At 35.4% G+C, this 21,842-nt stretch overlaps 1 protein-coding gene across 1 annotated transcript in view; it reads right to left on the minus strand.

The window, feature by feature from the left end:
* Positions 1-20,992, minus strand: part of sntg2 (syntrophin, gamma 2) — an 88,940-nt gene extending 67,948 nt beyond the window's left edge. Inside the window, exon 1 of the mRNA XM_079633268.1 lies at positions 20,544-20,992. Coding sequence (XP_079489394.1) covers positions 20,544-20,612 — 69 coding nt within the window. The 5' untranslated portion in view covers positions 20,613-20,992. The remainder of the gene's footprint in view (positions 1-20,543) is intronic.
* Between the last annotated feature and the right edge of the window lie 850 nt (positions 20,993-21,842).

Consider the following 21,842-nt stretch of genomic DNA (forward strand, 5'->3'; position numbering starts at 1 on the left):
GTTAGTGTGTAATGTTGCTGTTTGATCATAAACAACATCTGCAAAGTTACAACGCTCAAAGTTCAAACCAAAGGAAGATATTTGCTTTTAAAGAAATCGCTTTTTAAGGACTACAACAAACGGCTGGTAGGAACTACACGACATTCTTCCGGGGTTAGTGACATCACCAACCCTAAAATTTACATAAACCCCGCCCCCTGAACACGATTTATAGATTATCATGACAATATGCTGATCAATGACTTAAAGATAACTACACATAATCTACATAAATTCATCAACTAACCATTCAGAAATGTCCTGTTCTTCTGCATGTTGTCACTTCTTCTTGAGTCTCTCCATCATTGTCTGACTCCAGTTTGAACATAAAAGGCTCAAAGTTTTTGAAATGTTCAGTGCATTTGTGTGTGTGTGTGTGTGTGTGTGTGTGTGTGTGTGTGTGTGTGTGTGTGTGTGTGTGTGTGTGTGTGTGTGTGTGTGTGTGTGTGTGTGTGTGTGTGTGTGTGTGTGAGGTAAAAGGACACGAGCTCTTGAAGCTCCGCCCCCTGTGCATTTAAAGGGACAGACACAAAAACGGTGTGTTTTTGCTCACCCTCAAAAAGTGACAATTTTAACATGATATATAAAAATATCTGTGGGGTATTTTGAGCTAAAACTTCACACACACACTCTGGGGACATCAGAGACTTTTTACATCTTGTGAAAGGGGCATTATACCACCCCTTTAAAGAATAGCAGAGTTCACACCACAACTGTAAAGATAACAGCACAGAGAAACGATATAGATATATATATAATCACTTTCAGAAAGATTTTTTTTCCAGCTGTTAAACGATAAAAACATTGCCAATCAGAATCCATCCTGCTTTAAAGGGGTGGTTAAATATGATTTCCCTTTTCTAACTGTAGTTAGTGTGTAATGTTGCTGTTTGATCATAAACAACATCTGCAAAGTTACAACGCTCAAAGTTCAAAGCAAAGGGAGATATTTGCTTTTAAAGAAATGGCTTTTTAAGAACTACAACAAACGGCTGGTAGGAACTACACGACATTCCTCCCGGGTTAGTGACATCACCAACCCTAGAATTTACATAAACCCCGCCCCCTGAACAAGATTTATAGATTTTTCATGACAGAATATGCTAATCAACTAGAGTAAAAATAGAGAACATTATTCTTGCTTATACACAAATTACACACAAAAATGACTGCGTGATATTTCAGATATTAGATCAAATGAAGCACGTTGAAATCCTCTATATACTGTGCATGTGTTTACTGGTCCTGTGACGATGACTCTGGTTCTGACAGACCCACCGACCGTCTCTCTCTGCACTGGCCTACTTCTCTCTCTGGCACCTAAACCCATCCTCCCTTCCCTGGAGACACCGGGATGTAGGTCAAGTGAGTCTCCCGTTAGCTCTACAGGGAGAGGATAATTAATCAAAGTTTGGAGTAAGAGACTGAGTCCTCCCTGCCGCTGCACGCGCTCCAGCTTCAGTAAAGGTGACTTCTGTGCTATTTATACACAGGTACATGGGGATGCCTTAAAGTCTCTGGAGAAATCAAGGCCACAACTATGCTAGTCACGGCTTGATGGTTTGGTAGGAGACTGAAATCCAGATTTGGCCGAAGGATCTGGCGGAGAGTCACCTCTGCATGATGGCTCTCGAGGGCCACTGGGGAAAATACAGTTTCTCCAACCAAAATTCATAAAAATATCCCCGACAGCAACACCTTACACAGGCAAACAGCGCTCACATTACATGCAAACATGATCCAATATTGATTATTTAAAAATATATATTTTTTTGATGGTTGAGAGTGGCTGATGGCCAATTTATATATAAAACTGATGTATGATACCACATTATTTAATTTAAATATAGTAAAAAGACATGCAAAACAAAAGCTGAAATAAAATTTATATTGATTTGACATAATTAGAAATAATTTGATAAATTAACATGAAAAAAGATATTTATAAAAGATAATGTAAAATAAACAGATGGCAGATTCTTGATGATGTCATCCAATTAAATAATTTTTCACAAATATATATATATATATATTTGTGAAATAAAATAAAAATACATAGAGTCTGTTTTTATATAAAAAAGGATATATTCAAAGGACCTCAACTGGATTCGCCAAAGTTTGCAAGATTTATGAAATTAAATACACACACACACACACACGTGTGTGTGTGTGTGTGTGTGTGTGTGTTCAATTTCATAAACCTTGCAAACTTTGGCGAATCCAGCTGAGGTCCTTTTCTTTTATTAATTTTATTAATATTTATTTTGTTATTCTACCTTATCTATTGACTGGTGCTGAGAGAGTGCTAAGGCACATTGTATTTCATTTCTGTGGTACTCTGTACGGAAATGCATATGACAATAAACTTGAAACTAAACTAAAAATACATGTATATATAGCCTATATATATATATATATATATATATATATACATTTATACACCCGCTTAGGCGCTGGCGTTCTCATCACTGTCAAAATAAAAGTCCTATGCGCTGTTAGAATAAAAGTCTGATTTTCGACTTGAGCCCCTTTCACACAGCGCGAAATTGCCTGAGTGCCTTCTGTGTGAACGCAAACAAGTCCCGGGATTGATGCCGGGATCGATCCCGGGTTGGGGACCTAGTAACATTGCCGGGATCAGTCCCGGAACGCGCCCTGTGTGAACAAATGCCAGGATCAATGCCGTAAGGGGTGTGCCATAGTGATAACGCACGTGCCATACTGCCACTCTGTTGCTCTTAGAAGAAAGTTTGTGTTCGTCATCAACAAAGAAAGAACGAAAAAATGTCTGCAAACTGGAAGGAAGCAGAGACCAGGAGCTCCTTAGGCTACTATCCGCGCTGAAGCTGAGATCGCTCGCCAGCTTTGTCTCATCCTGACTTCACGTGTCTTTACGGTATCTTACCGGGATGTGTGTGAAATCACTGGCAGTGTGAAGCAAAATCAAACGATCCCGGGACACATTATCAGTGTATTTTCTGGAATCTCTGTGTGAAACGGGCTATATTGGCCGAACAGAAAAATTTAAAGTGCCGATGCGATAATAAAACATGACGAATATCGGCCGTGGCGATGTATCAGTCCACCACTACTTTTCACAATTCATTTTGTTTCAAGAACCAGTGCCAAAACAAAGGAGACTATGACAGTGAAATACTCCCTAGCACGATATAATATGAATAAATGTGACATCAATAAGAAGACTACACTGAAGATGCATTTGAATATTTTGCCTGTGTTGTTGGTTTTCATGTTCTCTACACCGAAGGCCATCTGGAATCAGGAATCACCCAGGAGAAATGCACAGTTGTTTGAAATCAGTGATCAAGTACAGACTTGCTTCTGTAACTTCTAGAATAATTCCCACAGAAAGCTACTGGGACTGGCTGTACAACAGTATATAGCATGCAATGGTATTAATGAGATTCTGTGGTAGCCTACAGTATGCTGTGTGTGTGTATATATATATATATAAATATTCAAGGGGCGTGTGTGAGCGACAAAGAAACATGGAGAAAATACACAGTGGGAAGCTTCCCAAACGAGACCAGGAGGAACTTTAAAGATGTGATTTCTGTCAAACTTTTAAAAGCAGAGTTTTCAAAACTCACAGCAGAAAAACTCCACAAACTGTGTCCAGCCATTCGAAGATGTGTTTCACATCCAGTGCACCATTAAAGAAGAAAGCAATACGCCAGAAAAAAGATGCCATGTGGTGCTGTGATAAAAAGCTTTTATAAAATTGCATAAAAACTTAATAAAAGAGACATAATCACACACTCTAGCAACACTATTTTGAATGTAGGCTATCTCAACAAATCAGTTTTACAAAACTTAAATGTCAGACGTGTTATTGGCAGGGTGTGAATTATGGAGGCGTTTAAACCACACAAATTAAGTCAAAAGGTTGGGGGTCTCAAGAAAGTTATTCTTTGTTTCATATTATTGTTTCACTGGGTTGCAAATGTTTTGGTAATGATAAATGTTCACTACGGCATGGTTTTTGTTGCCAAAAAGATGCTAAAAACCAAGCTTACCTTAAATCTTGTAAGAAAAACATCAAAAAATAACATTTATTCAGTAAGGACGCATTAAATTGATCAAAAGTGACTAAAGACTTTGACATTTAACCTTCTGTTCATTGAAGAAATCTACAAATATATCACAAATTTCCATAAAAATACTAAGCAGCAAAACTGTTTTCAACATTGATAATAATGTTGAAAAAAATCCTCATATTAAACTGATTTCTGAAGGATCATGTGACACTGAAGACTGGAGTAATGATGCTGAAAATTCAGCTTTGATCACAGGAATAAATTACAATATACAATATATTCAGATAGAAAACAGTCGTTTTCAATGGTAATAATATTTTTTTTTAATTCTGTATTTTTAATCAAATAAATGAAGCATTGGTGAGCAGAAGAGACTTCTTTCAAAAACATTAATACATCTTACAGACCCTATATTTTTGAATGGGGGTTTTAGTGTACGGGACAAATCATGAAAATAACACCAAGCTAAATACCAAAATACAATTAATATTACCTTTACATTCAGCTTTACATTTTTAAATGACTTTTCTTTCTTTTTATTTTATGAACTTTTTTGAAAAATCAAAATGATCAAAAGAAAAATTTCCACATAAATACATTTTCACAGAATTTCAAACAAAAATAACTCTTGTATTGTGATGCATACCATCATCAGCACAGTCCAGAATTACTCATAGCATGATATAAGGTTTTAGTCATGCCGCCCACCCCTATCTGAAAATGACCTTATCAAGTGACAAAAACTACATTTGTTAGATCTGTGATTTTGAACGCCTTTAAGGTCAATTATCTGCTTCAAACGATGATTACTTTTAAGTGTTTGCCGTTGTAATTGTGAAATATTGCCTCTAATTTGAATTCACTACAAAGGCGGACGAGAGCGGCGCTGGACAGCTTCAATCACGATAATAATTAGAAGAAGAATGAAGGTCAACTGCTGTCTGGAGATCAGATCACAGCCGATAATGCTACACCGCTCAAGGGCTGGAACGCAGACACACGGATATTGTCTTTTCCCCAGACAACAGGACGGGTGTAGTAGTCGACATAAACGCTTTTGGGCAGAAGATATCAAGCTTGTACCTCTTGCTATCATAAAAGCATTTGAAAGGGGAATATCCGAGTTGAATGAGCCGCACAAACATTACAGAACATGCACTGCAAACTATTATTATCTCACTGTCATTTTACAGCACAAATATCTAAACTTTTTGAATCAAGATACATTTACATGAGAAGCAAAATCACTTAAAGCAGGGCTATGCATAGATATACATAATAAAGACTAGATGTCTCGTCCGCGCTGCTGGCCAATGGAGGTCGACTTCTGCACACGGCGGCCATCTTGCCACAGGGGGCTCGCTCACTCGTAACATTGTGTTTTAACGGTGCATGTACTTTTTAAATAACCATAACTTGCTCAATTTTCTACCGATTTTCAAACGGGTTGGTTTGTTATAAACGTCTGAGATGTAGTTATGACACTGCACACTTATGAATAATTATAATATTATATATTTCAACCTGTTCAAGCATCCAGAATTATAGCCACGTTAATAACGTTTGTAAGAAACCAAACCGTTTGTAAATCCGTCAAGATTTCAGCAAGATAAGAGTATTTGTGTTCGGGCCGATCACTCACCGTACAGAAAGCTTCCCTGTGACAAGATGGCCGCCGGGTGATGCCGTTCGAGACTCCGCCGTAAGACATCTAGCCTTTATTATGTATATCTATGGGGCTATGCAGTTTCGGGAATTTTTTCGCTGTATTCTCGCTTTTTGGTCGCAGGTTCTCTATAGAGCTTCGGAATAGATATTGGACAACACTGACGAAAAACCCGTTGGCGACTCTCAGATACCAGAGGCTAGTAGATCAACGGCATCACAGCAGACGGGACATTCTTTACAACGTCTTCTCTATTCGGGTTTGAACAGCGTGAGGGAGCGCGGTAATGACAGAATTTTGGCAGATTTATTTTACCGTAAAGCAATTCGTTACATCGCGAGACCTGATATCACACGATACTTCCTTACATTTCAAAATCTGCCAAACTTCCAATACTACTTCTGAATAGGATGTCTACTTCATACATTTTATGAAAATTGTAAAAATAATGGATAATGGTTCAGATCACTCAAACAACATGTGGAAATGGAGCCGCTCTTATATGGGCAGTAATGTCAACTAGTGGAGAAGTGTGGTACTGCGCCCAAACTAAATCTCACTGAAAGCTAATTTTTTGAGATATCAACCTAACATTTGAAACACAGCTTGTTCAGATTTTTGCCTTCGATTTTTTTTGCAGTTTTAGAGTCCACCAGGTTTTTAAAATATATATTTTATAAAAAATATGAATAATTAAATTTGTTAACGTTGTACATTTTAATAAACTCAAACTTCTATAACTTTTTTTCTGTTTAACGGTCTTAATTTATTCCACTTCTACAAAAATCTGCCAAGTGTCTTCTTAAAAATATGACCAATCGTACATCTATATTCCAAAGCATTCTTGAATTACAACCATTTAAGTTCAGAATGTGCATTTTCATGTCTATTAAAAAAGGGGGGCACTTGATAAGGGGTTAAAAAAAGAAATCCTGCATAGCATTCCATTATTGTTCCATGTCCATTATAATATCATATTTCATTCAATACTGTAAAGTATTAAGATGAGCAACATTTTAAAAGCATGAACATCCCAGGTCGTCACTGGTTACATAGAGACACTACATTAGAAAGCAGCCGCTATAGGCTTTGGATCAGTGCTAACTAATAACAGGGCAAATCAAGTCTGGCTCATCTAGCATTGGCAAGTTGTCTTCCAGGAGTCTGAAAATATTTATTTGCAGGTGACAGGATTATCGGGGATAGCTGTGCTAAACCTGAAGACTTGAAGATAATCTGCCAATCACAAAGGGATTTTATGATACAAATAAAAAGGTGTAAAAATGTTACCTTTAGAGGTACAACAGCTTATCACTGGGGCAGTGTCCTTAAAATTATACATTTATTACTCCGACAAGGTGCATATTAGTACCTTAGAGTACAAATACATACCTTAAGGTACTGTACTATGAAACTTTTTGTGGTAAAAAGGTACAAATATATCCTTTTAAGGATACTTGTACCTCTAAAGGTAACATTTTTACACCTTTTTATTTTGTGTAAGTGTTCTTTATGTGTCTCTCATTTTGATTTTCTGATTCCCTTCGACCTGTATAGCTCTCCGCAATCTCGCATTTAAACAGAGCGTTCCTGACAGACTGGGAAGAGAGGAGCTGCAACAATGGAGAATATGAGGAAAATAATGGTTTATTGAACATTCAAGCAAAAAAACTCCCTGAAACGCCTCCATTGTAGTCTTGAGTTTCTTCCGGGAACAAACACGTCACAATATTCCTCATTTAAATAATTCATACGCAGAATAAAGGGGCGGGGCCTGGTTGAGTTAGTTAGTAGTGTGTTAAACTGGCGGTTATGGTAAGGGGCGGGACATTTCCCAAACACACTTGAAGCGCTCGACCAATCACAACACACTGCTCCAGCTGACCAATCAGAGCACAGTGTGCTTTTCAGAAGGAGGGGCTTCATAGAGACAGGAAGTAAACAGAGCGTTACTGACAGACTGGGAAGAGAGGAGCCGCAACAATGGAGGATATGGAGAAAATCATGTTTTTGGGCAAATAATTAAAGCAAAAAAACTATTCAGCTTTACAAGCTGACTCAAAGTCGCTTTACAGGGCAGATAGATAATAAAAACAATGCAAATCATGATGAAAATGGAGGGCCCAATAGTAGAGCCCAAAAACAAAATCAACACTGTAAAAGGGCATAATAATCATAAACTCAACGTTAGTTTTGATACATTTTACAGAAAACAAGAGTTACATTTTGCTTTGTATCTTGATTAAGGGATTTTTAGATATTTGTACTTAAAAAACAAGACAAAAATACTAAATACTCCTGACTGTTCAGATATGGAAGACGAGTGAATGACAGAGTTGAGGTTCAGACGATCTAGAAAGTGGCAGCGGACGACACACAGATCAATCAAATGACCCTGATGGCCACCGTGAAGCTCCAGGCTGGAATAAACCCAATAGATTCGCATTGCATCGGCTGGGAATCTCAACCACGCTAGTCTGAAGTCCGCGGAGTCTGAATCTGAGCAATCTGAGTCAAGCTGGGTGATCCATTATCAGTATTTACTCTTCTCAACATCCACTACAGCAGCACAGCGAGTTAACCAGGAGAAAACTGCATTTGCAACACATTTAGTCATATCACATCATCTGATACATGAATGTCTAAAAATGATCAACATCCGTCTGTCGTCTGATAGAAAATAAAAGGCCTATAATTGTACAAATGTGTCTTTTTTATGTGAAATCTTTACTGATTTGATACACATAAGAATAACTTTTATATTGTTAACAATATTTCAAGATGAACACTGGACTGATCTTGATTATCTCAAGTCTCAAATATGATCATCAGGCTTTTGAGGAAGGTTTATTTGTTCATCTCTCAATCATTGTATTGCATTGTATTATACAGTATGTTTTAAAAACTAGAGCTTTGATCATAAAACTAATTAAATATCATCTTATTATTAGCAGATACAGAGTGACAACTGATATTTATATACATTTTATGCAAGTAGATGTTATACTGTTATAAAGATCTCATTGATTTACATTTTGATTACTTTTTGTCCATATACATATCAGCATCTGCACCAAATTGCATATTTTTGCTCATACTATAAATAGAGACAAAAAACGTCTGGTGCATCAAATATGATACTCAACAAAAACACATATGTAACTATGATTCAACATTATTTATGATCTAACATTTATGATTATTATCAATGTTGAAACCAGTTGTGCCGCTTCATGTACCACTACCTTTCAAAGGTTTTGGGTAAGCAATATATATATAATCCAAGAGAACTAACAAGACAACCAATATAATCCAAGAGAACTAACAAGACAACCAATATAATCCATGAGAACTAACAACACAACCAATATAATCCATGAGAACTAACAACACAACCAATATAATCCATGAGAACTAACAAGACAACCAATATAATCCATGAGAACTAACAAGACAACCAATATAATCCATGATAACTAACAACACAACCAATATAATCCATGAGAACTAACAACACAACCAATATAATCCATGATAACTAACAACACAACCAATATAATCCATGAGAACTAACAACACAACCAATATAATCCAAGAGAACTAACAACACAACCAATATAATCCATGAGAACTAACAACACAACCAATATAATCCATGAGAACTAACAAGACAACCAATATAATCCATGAGAACTAACAACACAACCAATATAATCCATGATAACTAACAACACAACCAATATAATCCATGAGAACTAACAACACAACCAATATAATCCAAGAGAACTAACAACACAACCAATATAATCCATGATAACTAACAACACAACCAATATAATCCATGAGAACTAACAACACAACCAATATAATCCAAGAGAACTAACAACACAACCAATATAATCCATGAGAACTAACAACACAACCAATATAATCCATGAGAACTAACAAGACAACCAATATAATCCAAGAGAACTAACAAGACAATCAATATAATCCATGAGAACTAACAACACAACCAATATAATCCATGAGAACTAACAAGACAACCAATATAATCCATGAGAACTAACAAGACAACCAATATAATCCATGAGAACTAACAAGACAACCAATATAATCCATGAGAACTAACAAGACAACCAATATAATCCAAGAGAACTAACAAGACAATCAATATAATCCAAGAGAACTAACAAGACAACCAATATAATCCATGAGAACTAACAACACAACCAATATAATCCATGAGAACTAACAACACAACCAATATAATCCATGAGAACTAACAACACAACCAATATAATCCATGAGAACTAACAACACAACCAATATAATCCATGAGAACTAACAACACAACCAATATAATCCATGAGAACTAACAACACAACCAATATAATCCAAGAGAACTAACAACCCAACCAATATAATCCAAGAGAACTAACAACACAACCAATATAATCCATGAGAACTAACAACACAACCAATATAATCCATGAGAACCAACAACACAACCAATATAATCCATGAGAACTAACAACACAACCAATATAATCCATGAGAACTAACAAGACAACCAATATAATCCATGAGAACTAACAACACAACCAATATAATCCATGAGAACTAACAACACAACCAATATAATCCATGTACTGCTAGTCAAAAGTTTGGACGGACTCACAGTGTTACTGTAAGTATGACATTTATGTGAACATATGGTGATAGCAACAGCAAGGTTGGGTTCAAATCCCAGGAATCACATGTACTGATAAAAATCCACATTTCAAGTCACTTTAGATTTAATCATCCATCAAATATATAAATCAACTATTTATAAGACTTTATTTAATTCCCAACAATTGCGATTAGACCTCCAAAGAACATTTTTGGACCTTTTTCATCTTTTTTGTCCAATAAACTCACTTACAAAGCCTGTCAAATACCTAAACTCTTACAGCCAATGGCGTCTGTTTCCGTCTATTCACACACAACTATGGTCATCATTCGTCCTTGTGAAGTGTGTCTCATCAGGCAGCAAAACATCAAGCAAAACGCTTTCATTAAAAGACCCTGAGGATGAACTACGACTATACGATCATCTGCGTGTTTCAAGTTTCAGTGAGGACAGTAAGAGTTTCACTTATTAAATGAGTAAACCTTTATCAATCCATTTCAAAAACATGCCAAGAAAACATTTTAAATACACTACCATTCAAAAGTTCTTTTGAAAGTCTCTTCTGTTAAAAAACAGTAAAATATGAAAATATGAACGTGAATATATAGTAAAGTGTAATTTATTCCTGTGATCAAAGCTGAATTTTCAGCATCATTACTCCAGTCTTCAGTGTCACATGATCCTTCAGAAATCAGTATAATATGAGGATTTGCAAACATTTATGATTATTATTGTCACGGAATACATAAAGACGGGGAATACGTAGAATAATATTTAATCAGAATACACTCAGGAAAACCACCATAACATTAACGATGACCAACATCGAACTGAAACAAACAGGAAGTGTTTATACACAAGGAAAATGAGGGAACTAAACAGGAACAGCTGGACAAAGATGAACTAATCAGTAACTAGGAACTAACGAGAACTAATACAGAAATTACAGTAACTAACTAAAACCCGCGGGCGAAAACATAAAAATATTTGATCAGATGTGCCTTTCGTTTAAAAGTGAAACCACCCTCCAGAGTGGAAATCTTAAAAATGCTCCTCCGTCGTGTTCCCGTCTAAAGGGTAAAAACGCAAAAGTCTGCAAGACAGTGAAGGCACCGATCTGCTCTCGTCGCGTTTACGTCACAGGCATGTGCCAGTACAGGAAAATAACAAAACATTATCACACTAAAATATAGCTAGTATTAATTTCATTGACAAAAAAATTATAAAAAAAATCTGTCATTTTTGAGCGACACGCGAAGAGCACCGAGGGTTAAAGCAGCAGCTTTACCGTATTAAACATGAAACACAGTGTCAGCGTCTCTTTTACTTTCAGTGCTTCGCATCGCCACCTAGCCGCCTGGAGTGCACACTACATCCAATTACAAACACTTTTGCGTCACCATATGCACGCAGATTTCCCCCCATAGCGCTCGTCTAAACGCAGAATAAAAAGTGATAACGCAACGCCACTGTTGCGTTTTCTCTTCAGATCGTTTCCATGTAAACATAGCCTTAACAGAACATAATCAAAACCATTCTCAATGTTGGAAACAGTTTTTGCTACTTAACCCTCTGGTGCTCTTCGATCACTTTTGACTGAAAATTTTTACGTTTTTTTGTTTTACTTGGTAAAGGCTTTGCCACTTGCTGTGGGAACACAAAAAGGTTAAACGGTCCTGAAAAAAATACTCACACTAGTCAAAATCTATAACTAAAAGCAATTTTTTTTATATTTCAACCTCAAATGTGGATCTCAGCTTGGTAAAATGTATGGCTTTGATTTTCTCATATTTTTAGAGTAAAACATGTTTTGGAAAGAAGATATTTCATGTACAATTCAATAAAATTAAAATGTAATCTTTTTTTCATAATAATACATTTAAACTTATATTAAAAAACACATAAAAAAATTCAGCTATAATTCCACCAAGTGTCATCTTTTAAAAATGTCCACAGGTGAAACTGGAAAAATTCGAATATGGTGCAAAAGTTCATTTATTTCAGTAATTCAACTTAAAAGGTGAAACTAATATATTATATAGTCTCATTACATACAAAGTGAGATATTTCAAGCCTTTATTTGTTATAATGTTGATGATTATTCAAATTCAATAATAATATTCTAAATTCTAAATTAGAATATTGTGAAACGGTTTTCATACCCTCTAAAAAATGCTGGGTTGTTTTAACCCAATTTTGGGTCAAATCCAGCCATTGGGTTAAATTTTTAAATTGCATTTTTGATCTGCATTTTTGATTTGGGTTTGTCCATATTTGACCCAAAATTGGGTTAAAACAACCCAGCATTTTTTAGAGTGTAAGCTGTAAGCCATAATCATCAAAAGTATAACCAATAAAGGCTTGAAATATCTCTCTTTGCATGTAATGAGTCTATATAATATATTAGTTTCACCTTTTAAGTTGAATTACTGAAATAAATGAACCTTTGCACCATAATCAAATTTTTCGAGTTCCACCTGCATATGTCTAATAAAAGTATACATCTCTTTAAAAGAAAAGAAAATCTTACGAACCTATAAGACAATTACTCTCACTCAAATATGGTTTTGGCCACACAGTGAAGCAACATTGACAGAATCCTCTTCAGCGTAAGTATAACATCTCAGTATTTCCACACCGCTGGGAATAAAGGCTTTGTCTTTGTATTCTAACCCTTTGTGTTTTTATGGAAATCCTCACAGCCCACACACAGTATGGAAAAACATAATTCTGTGCACCCAATGCTTCAGCACAGTAAGTATTATCAGTAAAGGTCAAAGCATGGGATTCAATATTTCATATGACCAGTTCTGCATCAATAACTAACTAATGAAACCCGAATAATTAATAAAACGCACCTTCTTGATTATCTCACAATCAGCGATCACAGCATCCTCACTTTTTTTCTCTCCAAAAAAAATAAATGGCAATCATCAAACTCAGTGTTATGAAGAAACATTTAGGCGAGGTAAGTTTCCAAATGTGAAATGGAGCTCATTAAAATTCATACCTGTCGTGAATCAAAATGGAAATGAAAAGGCAAGGCTGGGAAAAGAGTCTTTTTACAGGGTGAGTAAACATATCAGGACTCAGTATTATAGTGTGATTCAAGAATAATGGCTGATCCGCTAAAAGCCAAACGTATCACGGCCTGTGTGCATGTGGAAGACAGAGATATTAAACGCTGATTCGCAGATGAACACGGCACCCAACAGGTCGCATGCACTTTTATATTAAGGTTGACTAATTGCCCGGCTGTGACTCCGTTACAATCTGTCATGTCATGTTGGAAGTAAATCACCGGCCCCAGGGACCGATCGCAGTAGATTTGTTTCAGCAGAGCAAAAAATGTGCATCAAATTCATTATGTTCACAATGTAATTATTAGTAGTGCTTGTGAAACCAAGTATTAATAACCCTGTAAAGCCTGCATATGAAAAAATTGTCAGATCAAAATGCATGTGTGTTTTTGTCGAGTATCATATTTGATACATCAGGCTTTTATGGCTCATATAGTATGATATAGTGAGAGTATGGAGGGGAAAAACAGCTCAAATTTATTCAAAGGCCCAAACTGAGCAATAATATGAATTTTGGTGCAGATGCTGATATTTAAATTGACAAAAAGTGAGAAGAAATTCTGATGATTGTAATGTAAATCAAAGAGATCTTAATAACAGTATAAATGCATATAATTATCAGTCTTCACTATATATCTTCCAATAATGTCTTAGTAAGATGATATTTAAAATGCTTAGTTTTATGATCAAATCTCTGTTTTAAAACATGTGAGCCTGGACAACAAAACCAGTCATATGGGTATATTTTTTGAAATTGAGATTTAAATTTTTTAAAATTGAGATATATATATCACATAAAAGCTGAATAAATAATCTCTCCATTGATGTATGGTTTGTTAGGATAGGACAATATTTGGTCGAGACACAACTATTGAAAATCTGGAATCTGAGGAGCAAAAAAATGAATCTTCCTCAAAAGCCTGATGATCAATTTGAGACTCAAATTTGAACATGAATTTACAAAAAAAATTATGCATATAATCATGTAAACCTAAGATGCTTCAGTAAGTGTTGATCTTGAAATATTACTGACTAAAAATCAGTGTAGATTTCACAGCAAAAATACATGTGAACCACAAGCTTATTAGGAAGGCTTTTACTTGCTGAAAAAGTATATAAATCAGACGGCAGAACCGTACAGTAGATCGTGTGTAACATGTTGATCATTTAGGGGCCTTAGAAATCTGCGTATCAAATCTGATCCATAGGCTTTATAGGGTTAAACTTCATCTTGTACGGTTCCTCAAATTGTGTGTGTGTTGAGGTGAGGTGTGCTGTTCTTTTACGAAGTAACCAGACGCACAATTTTCACCCGAGCTGTATCTAGAGACCAGAAGATCAGCGGAGACTCTTTTACACGAGTCACTGTATCAACCAGAGCAACTAACTAGCCCTGAGAACAACCTGTGGGACTTACTGCCGCAAAACACACACAACACATCAGAAACTTCTGCACTGACAAACATCACTCCTGTTTATTAACCTCTTATCACCCCCTTTTTTTTTAATAGACATGAAAATGCACATTTCGAACTTAAATGGTTTTAATTCAAGAATGCTTTGAAATATAGATGTAAGATTGGTCTTGTTTTAAAGAAGACAGTAGAAGTGAAATAAATTAAGAAAGTTAAACAGAAAAAAGTTATATAAGTTTGAGTTTATGAAAATGTACAATGTTAAACATTTAATTATTCATATTTTATATAAAATATGTATTTTCAAAACCTGGTGGACTAAAAATGCAAAAAAATCAAAGCCAAAAATCTGAAGTTGTGTTTCAAATGTTAGGTTGATATCTCAAAAAATAAGCGTTCAGTGAGATTTAGTTTGGGCGCAGTACCACACTTCTCCACTAGTGGACATTACTGCCCATATACGGGCGCCTCCATTTCCATGTTGTTTGAGGGATCTGAACCATTATTTTTACAATTTTCATACAATTTATGAAGTAGACATCCTATTCAGAAGTAGTGTTGGAAGTTTGGCAGATTTTGAAATAAATTTAACCTCTAATGGTGCGTTCACACCGGACGCGAATAGCGCGTCAGGCGCGAGTCATTTCAATGTTAAGTCAATGCAAAGACGCGTTACGCGCGTAAAACGCGTGTAACGCGTCTTTGCATTGACTTAACATTGAAATCACTCGCGCCTGACGCGCTATTCGCGTCCGGTGTGTGGGTGCAGTAAGAAACACAGAAGATCACGTGTGTGCATTATAGCTCGCTGACACATCACTAATGCTGAATCTATTATTGTTTTCTTTATATTTAAAACATTTTTAGACCTTTTTTTTATAAAAGAATTGAATGGATGCTATCTTCTGAACTCTTGGCATGAAAACAAACTGAGGTTTCTACCATTCTTTCATGATTTTTCATGTTCATCACTATTTCAAAATAAAGGTCTGAACACGCCTCAGGAGTATGAACATATTCTTGTTGCAAATTGATAAATTACGGCTCCTCTGTAATGTATTTTGAAAATCAGTCACCAAATATGTAAAGAGAGTTTGTAGAGATTGTAAGCTTTCAAATGATATATAGTTTGTCAAGATTAGTTTAGGTTTAGTATAGGATATTACTGTTTTAAATATGTAAAGGCTGTGGGCTGAATTATAACGGTTCATGAATAGCAGAGGTCTGCTAGTTGACTATAAACACGACTAAACCTGTTAGAAATACAGCAGCAACTATCAGATTACAAAACCTTGGGTCTGGTCCTGCAGAACATGAATAAAAGATTGTGACTTTTAAGGTTATAACATTTATGTGCCAATCACAGTCTCCGTAAGTCTCCAGATCCCAAAGACAAGCACACGAGAACTTTCCAGAGACACATGAGCTGGATCTGAATCAAATCTCACAAATATACTGTAAATAAGAGCCAGATTAGTGTCCCACATGCCCATCTGCACAAGTACACATGTAGACACATCGTTTGTTTAGGTGGTGTTGCGGTTATGCCAGTTAATCTGACATTTACATCTGCTACATGACTGATTAGTCATCATCTTCATTAATTATGAGATATTTTTGATACAATTATGATGCTTCCAGAGTTGCAAAGTCTGCCGGTTTTTTTCATAGATTTGGACTGATTTTAAAACGTTTTAGCTCATGGTTTTATGATTTTGACATAAAGCATTATATTACTTATATACTGCATAATAAATAACAGTAAAATATGCAAACATATTTCAAGATTTGATGTTTTGACAGAATACTACTATTATATTGTAAGTAAATAACAGTAAAAAAAATATGCTTAGAAATAACATGCCTTGTCAAACTATCAAACCTTGCAAAACCCCATGCATGCATATTTTACTGTTATTTACATAATATGTATGCATATAACTATATAACAGTGAAAACATGCATACACAGTATGTTTTGTCAAACCTTGCAATATGTATGCATATTTTTGCATACTCCTATAATATGCAGTAAGTATAGTGTGCTTTGTCAAAACTGGTGTGATCAGGATCCAAAAGCAGAATGTTTCATTAATATAATAACAAAAGAAATCAAACACGGGAACCAGAAAACCAGGGAAACAGAACTAAGCACAACAACAATACATGCATGTAAGGACAAAACTCGACAAAGAACACAGAAAGACTGGAGTATAAACACACACGGTAACAAGGGCGGTACGTGATTAGTTGCTAAGGAGACTAACAAGAGTATTTATTTATGGAAAATAACAAGGCAATGGAATCAAAGGAAACAGGAACTAAATACACAAAGTCAAACAACAAAAACAATGAGAACAAAACTATACCACAAAATAAGAGCCCAAAACAAAACTGGGGAACATGAGACAGAAATCGTGACACTTTGCAATATGTATGCATATTTTTACGACTATTTATTTATATGATATGCAATAAGGAATAGTATTGTCAAACCTAGCAATATTACTTGTTGCATATTATACAGTATAGGTAAATAACAGTAAAAATATGCATATATATTGCAAGGTTTGATGGTTTGACAAAGCATACTATTACTTTATATTATATTATATTATATTATATTATAAACAGTAAAAACAAATATGCATACCTAGTCAAACTTTGCAATATGCATATTTTTACTGTTATTTATTTATAATAGTATGCAATATAAGTAATGTCAAACCTTGCAATATTACTTAAATTGCATTTTGTATTTAAATACAGTAAAAATATGTTTTGTTTTGTCAAACCTTGCAATTTGTATGCATATTTTACTATTATTTACTTATAATAATAATAATATGCAATATAAGTAATAGTATGCTTTGTCAAACCTTGCGATATATATAGCATATTATATAAATAAATAACAGTAAAAATATGCATGCATAGTATGTTTTGTCAAACTTAGCAATATGTATGCATATTCTGTTATTCACTTATAATATGCAATATAAGTAATGACATGCTTTGTCAAACCTTTCAATATGACTTACCTGTATGTTGCATATTACTGTGTATAAGTATTATATAAGTAAATAACTGTAAAAAAATATGCATGCATAGTATGTTTTGTCAAACCTTGCAATATGAATGCGTATTTTTGATGCTATTTACTTAATATATGTAATAATAAGAAAATAAAAGAAAAATATGCATACATGCTGTATTGCCAGGTTTGATGGTTTGACAAAGCGTACTGTTACTTATATTTATAATATATGATATAAATAAAATGTATATTACAAGGTTTGATGGTTTGACATTAAGAATACTATTATCACATACTTTATAAGTAAAAGTAAAAATATGCATATTTTTTTGCATAATGTGGTATATTTACACAATTATTCATCTTTATTTGTATTTACATAATTCCTTTTCTCCAAGTAAGTGAAATTTGTTTCATTAGAAAATGGGTAAAACACAAAGTAAAAGTAGCACAGCATTGTATGCATTAACATTATACAAGCAACCCTCTAAATATTAAAATATTACAATACCAATCATGCTTTTGGGTTCTGTTTACTAATTATGAGCATGACCGTTTGTAATCATTCATTGCACATTTTTCTACATTAACTCTACACATGAAAATCCATAACAAGTAGACTACTGAGAGCAGACCTGTGCTTTATAGAGTATACAGTGTGAGTTTAGTTTGCATTGGTCATCTCATCTGCACACAGAACTAAGTCTCGCTTTATCACATGACCACAGTTTTAATCTGAGAGATTAAAGATCAGATCAAAGGTGAAGCCTAAATCATATCTGAGATACACACGCCACTGAAGCACAATAATCATCATCATAAAGCAGAAATAACTGCTACGCCTCCTGCTTTAGTGTTTCTTAATGAAGAACTCTCCTAACAACTGCACCGTCTCTCTGCGCAGATATCAGACGCAAGACTTCACTGTAGCTCAAGCACACATTTATAAGGGAACATCTCTATTGATTTCTGTTCTTACTGACACCCAATCTCTCTCACAGAGCCTCTCTGCCTGTTTTTGGGGTAATTCTCGTCAAAACCTAAAGCAGTGAGCCAGCGTTTATTGATACCTCTGAAAATCCCTCCGATCTGATACCGGTCCCGCAGAGCAACTGGCCAGACTCCATTTACCAATTAAGAAGAACATGCCCAGCACAAATGGGCAGCGCAAGACAGAACGTGTTAAAACAAATCAAGCAGCAATCAGCTTTGAGCAAACCCTGGGAGAGGGCATCTCCGAACACCTCCGGAACCGTGCGAATGAAGCTCCTCCACACTGTCACACATCATTATCTCCACAAAGAGGAATACAGCAATGTGAACAATAGCACAAAAACTCATTCTGCCTTGAGATTACACTGTCACATCAAATCTGCGAAGAGTTCTTCTAGCAATTATGCAACATTTCCTGCATGGGTTTTATTGTTATTTTTTTAATCACCAATGCTGAAGCAATAATGAGATTTTTTTTTTTTTTAAGTTATTTTAAATGATATTTTAATAGCTCATTATCTGGCCCTCTTTCTCCCACACCTCATTTACATTAAAAACCTAATTATTATGCTCTGCTATGAACTCACTTTACACCTTTTTTTAGTTTAGTGCAAAAATGCTCAATATATTCCAAAAACAACAACAACATGACAAAGAAAAGTCTATATGTCTAAAAGTCACACTGTAAATCTGAGAGCAAGGAAATGTTAGGGTTGTGTCGTCCAAATACAAAATGATTCTTCAGATCTGCAAAGCACCATTTTTAAAACGTACACGATATATGACAGAAAAAAAATCAACTCAAAAGATATGTAAGATAAAACAGCTGCACGTCTCACACCTGTCAGCCGTAATAAGTCACATTTTATGTGTAATTCAACTGCGTGCCTACAATAATATTTCACCACATAAGAACCTGAAATGTCATTCTAAACCATTTTTTTCAAATGCATATGACAAAAAGTGCCACTCAAAATAAAATAAAATAAAAATCTAACTGACTCAAATCCAATAATAGTTTCTCTCTTTTTTACTAATATAATAGGAGCATCTGACGAAATATCATGTGTAATCTCTCAGCCATGTAATTCATTATTCACAACAAATACGACCATGAGATTGTGTTGGATTTCACAGCACATCTCAATCATAAAAAGTTAGATAACACTTTATTTTACAGTGTCCTTGTTACATATGTTACATGTATAGTAATAACAGTAAATGATGCATTATTGCATGCAACCCAAACCAAAGCCACATTCCAATCCTAACCCTATATGTAGTTCATCAATATTACTCAGTACTTAACTATACTGTAACACGGACAGAAAAGGGTTACACTTTATTTTAAGGTGTCAGTATTACAGTGAAATATACATTTAAGTACTGAGTAAAAACAATGAACTACGTTTACTTACTATAGGGTTAGGGTTAGTTCCATGTAATTAATGCACAATTTATAGTAATTCCTGTAGTAACCAAATAGAGTTCCCTTTGCATGCGCACTAGCCGAAAACTACCCGATGTGTGTAATGTTCCGATCTGTCAGCACATGAGTTGAGTTGGAGCTGGATTTCTTACCCATGTTGGTACCAGGAGGCTGGCGGGTCTCTCGAGCAGATCAGGCTGATGTTTGGCGGCTGCGTTCATCTCCCATGCAGCCTCTGGTTCGGCGCACTGAAGTCACACACACTTGGATCTGTCATTTATATCCAGTGATGGCCGGGCATCGCGCGGACGCGGCTCCGGGGTCCAGCATCCAACTGGACCTGCCGGAGATCAGCAGCTCTGTGCGGATCTAAATCAGTGTGTGTGCGTGTGTGTGTGTGTGGGGAGACGCTCGGGGTTTAAAGAGGCATCCACGCAGAGCTGAAGGGATGTGGGTTATTCCTGTGAGTTGTAAAGAGACGCGTAATGCTGGAGGATCGGAGCGCAAGTGTTGAGCGCGAGCGTTTGCTCTGCTGTCTCAGATATGATGCGCCTTCAGCGCGAGCTCGATTAACCCATCCGTGACTGGACGCGAAACACTCAACTAGGGCTGGGCGATATATTCACCCAATATTTATGATGCATAATGCAACCTGCAAAATATCGTCATGATGATCGCAATACTCTTTTTTTTATTTGGCTAAGTTTACCAAACACCGTATGTCACTGGACGAGTTTCTTCCATGCAATCCTTCCCTGTCATGGTGATTCAATATGCATCTTTGTTTCAAACTTGAGTAGCAAAATGGCGTTTGACTTTGTAAGTTTGATTATAATTCCCGCAAATCTGTCAATCTCGATGAATCAATTCGAAACTCACTCAAAAGACAACGTTTGAATCATAACTGAGATCGTGTTTCATGTCAAATTATATTTATGCTGTTACGACTTACACTAGTCAGTGTTGATTTAGTGACAGGAAAACTAGATTTTTGCTTTACTTTTGTGCTTTGGTTTCGTGGTTGAAATATGGTTATTTCAGAACAAATACATGTCAGAATAGGCCTATATTTTAATATTACCAAAAGATTGAAAACTATTTATTTATTTAATATCATAAACGCAAATAGGCTACTGATCCAACATGATCTCATGAAAATGCGCATCTATACACGAATGTTATTTCTCTTGCCATTTATACGCCAATTTGTTTTGTTTTTTTGCGTGCATATGATACGCACTTAAACCCCTTGGTTAGGATTAGGGGTGCCATAAAGTACGTTATTTATGCATACACATTTTTATTCAATTGTTATTAAAATCATGGAGGCCCAGTTTGTACAAAGTATTACAAGAATGGTTTACATGATTATTATAAATTGTTTGCATCAGAAAAATACATGCATTTATGTAGCCTATGCATGCATCACTCCCCACCCTAATCCTAACCAA

The sequence above is a fragment of the Phoxinus phoxinus genome, assembly GCF_949152265.1.
Source record: "Phoxinus phoxinus genome assembly, chromosome: 13".
In the NCBI taxonomy this organism is placed as follows: domain Eukaryota; kingdom Metazoa; phylum Chordata; class Actinopteri; order Cypriniformes; family Leuciscidae; genus Phoxinus; species Phoxinus phoxinus.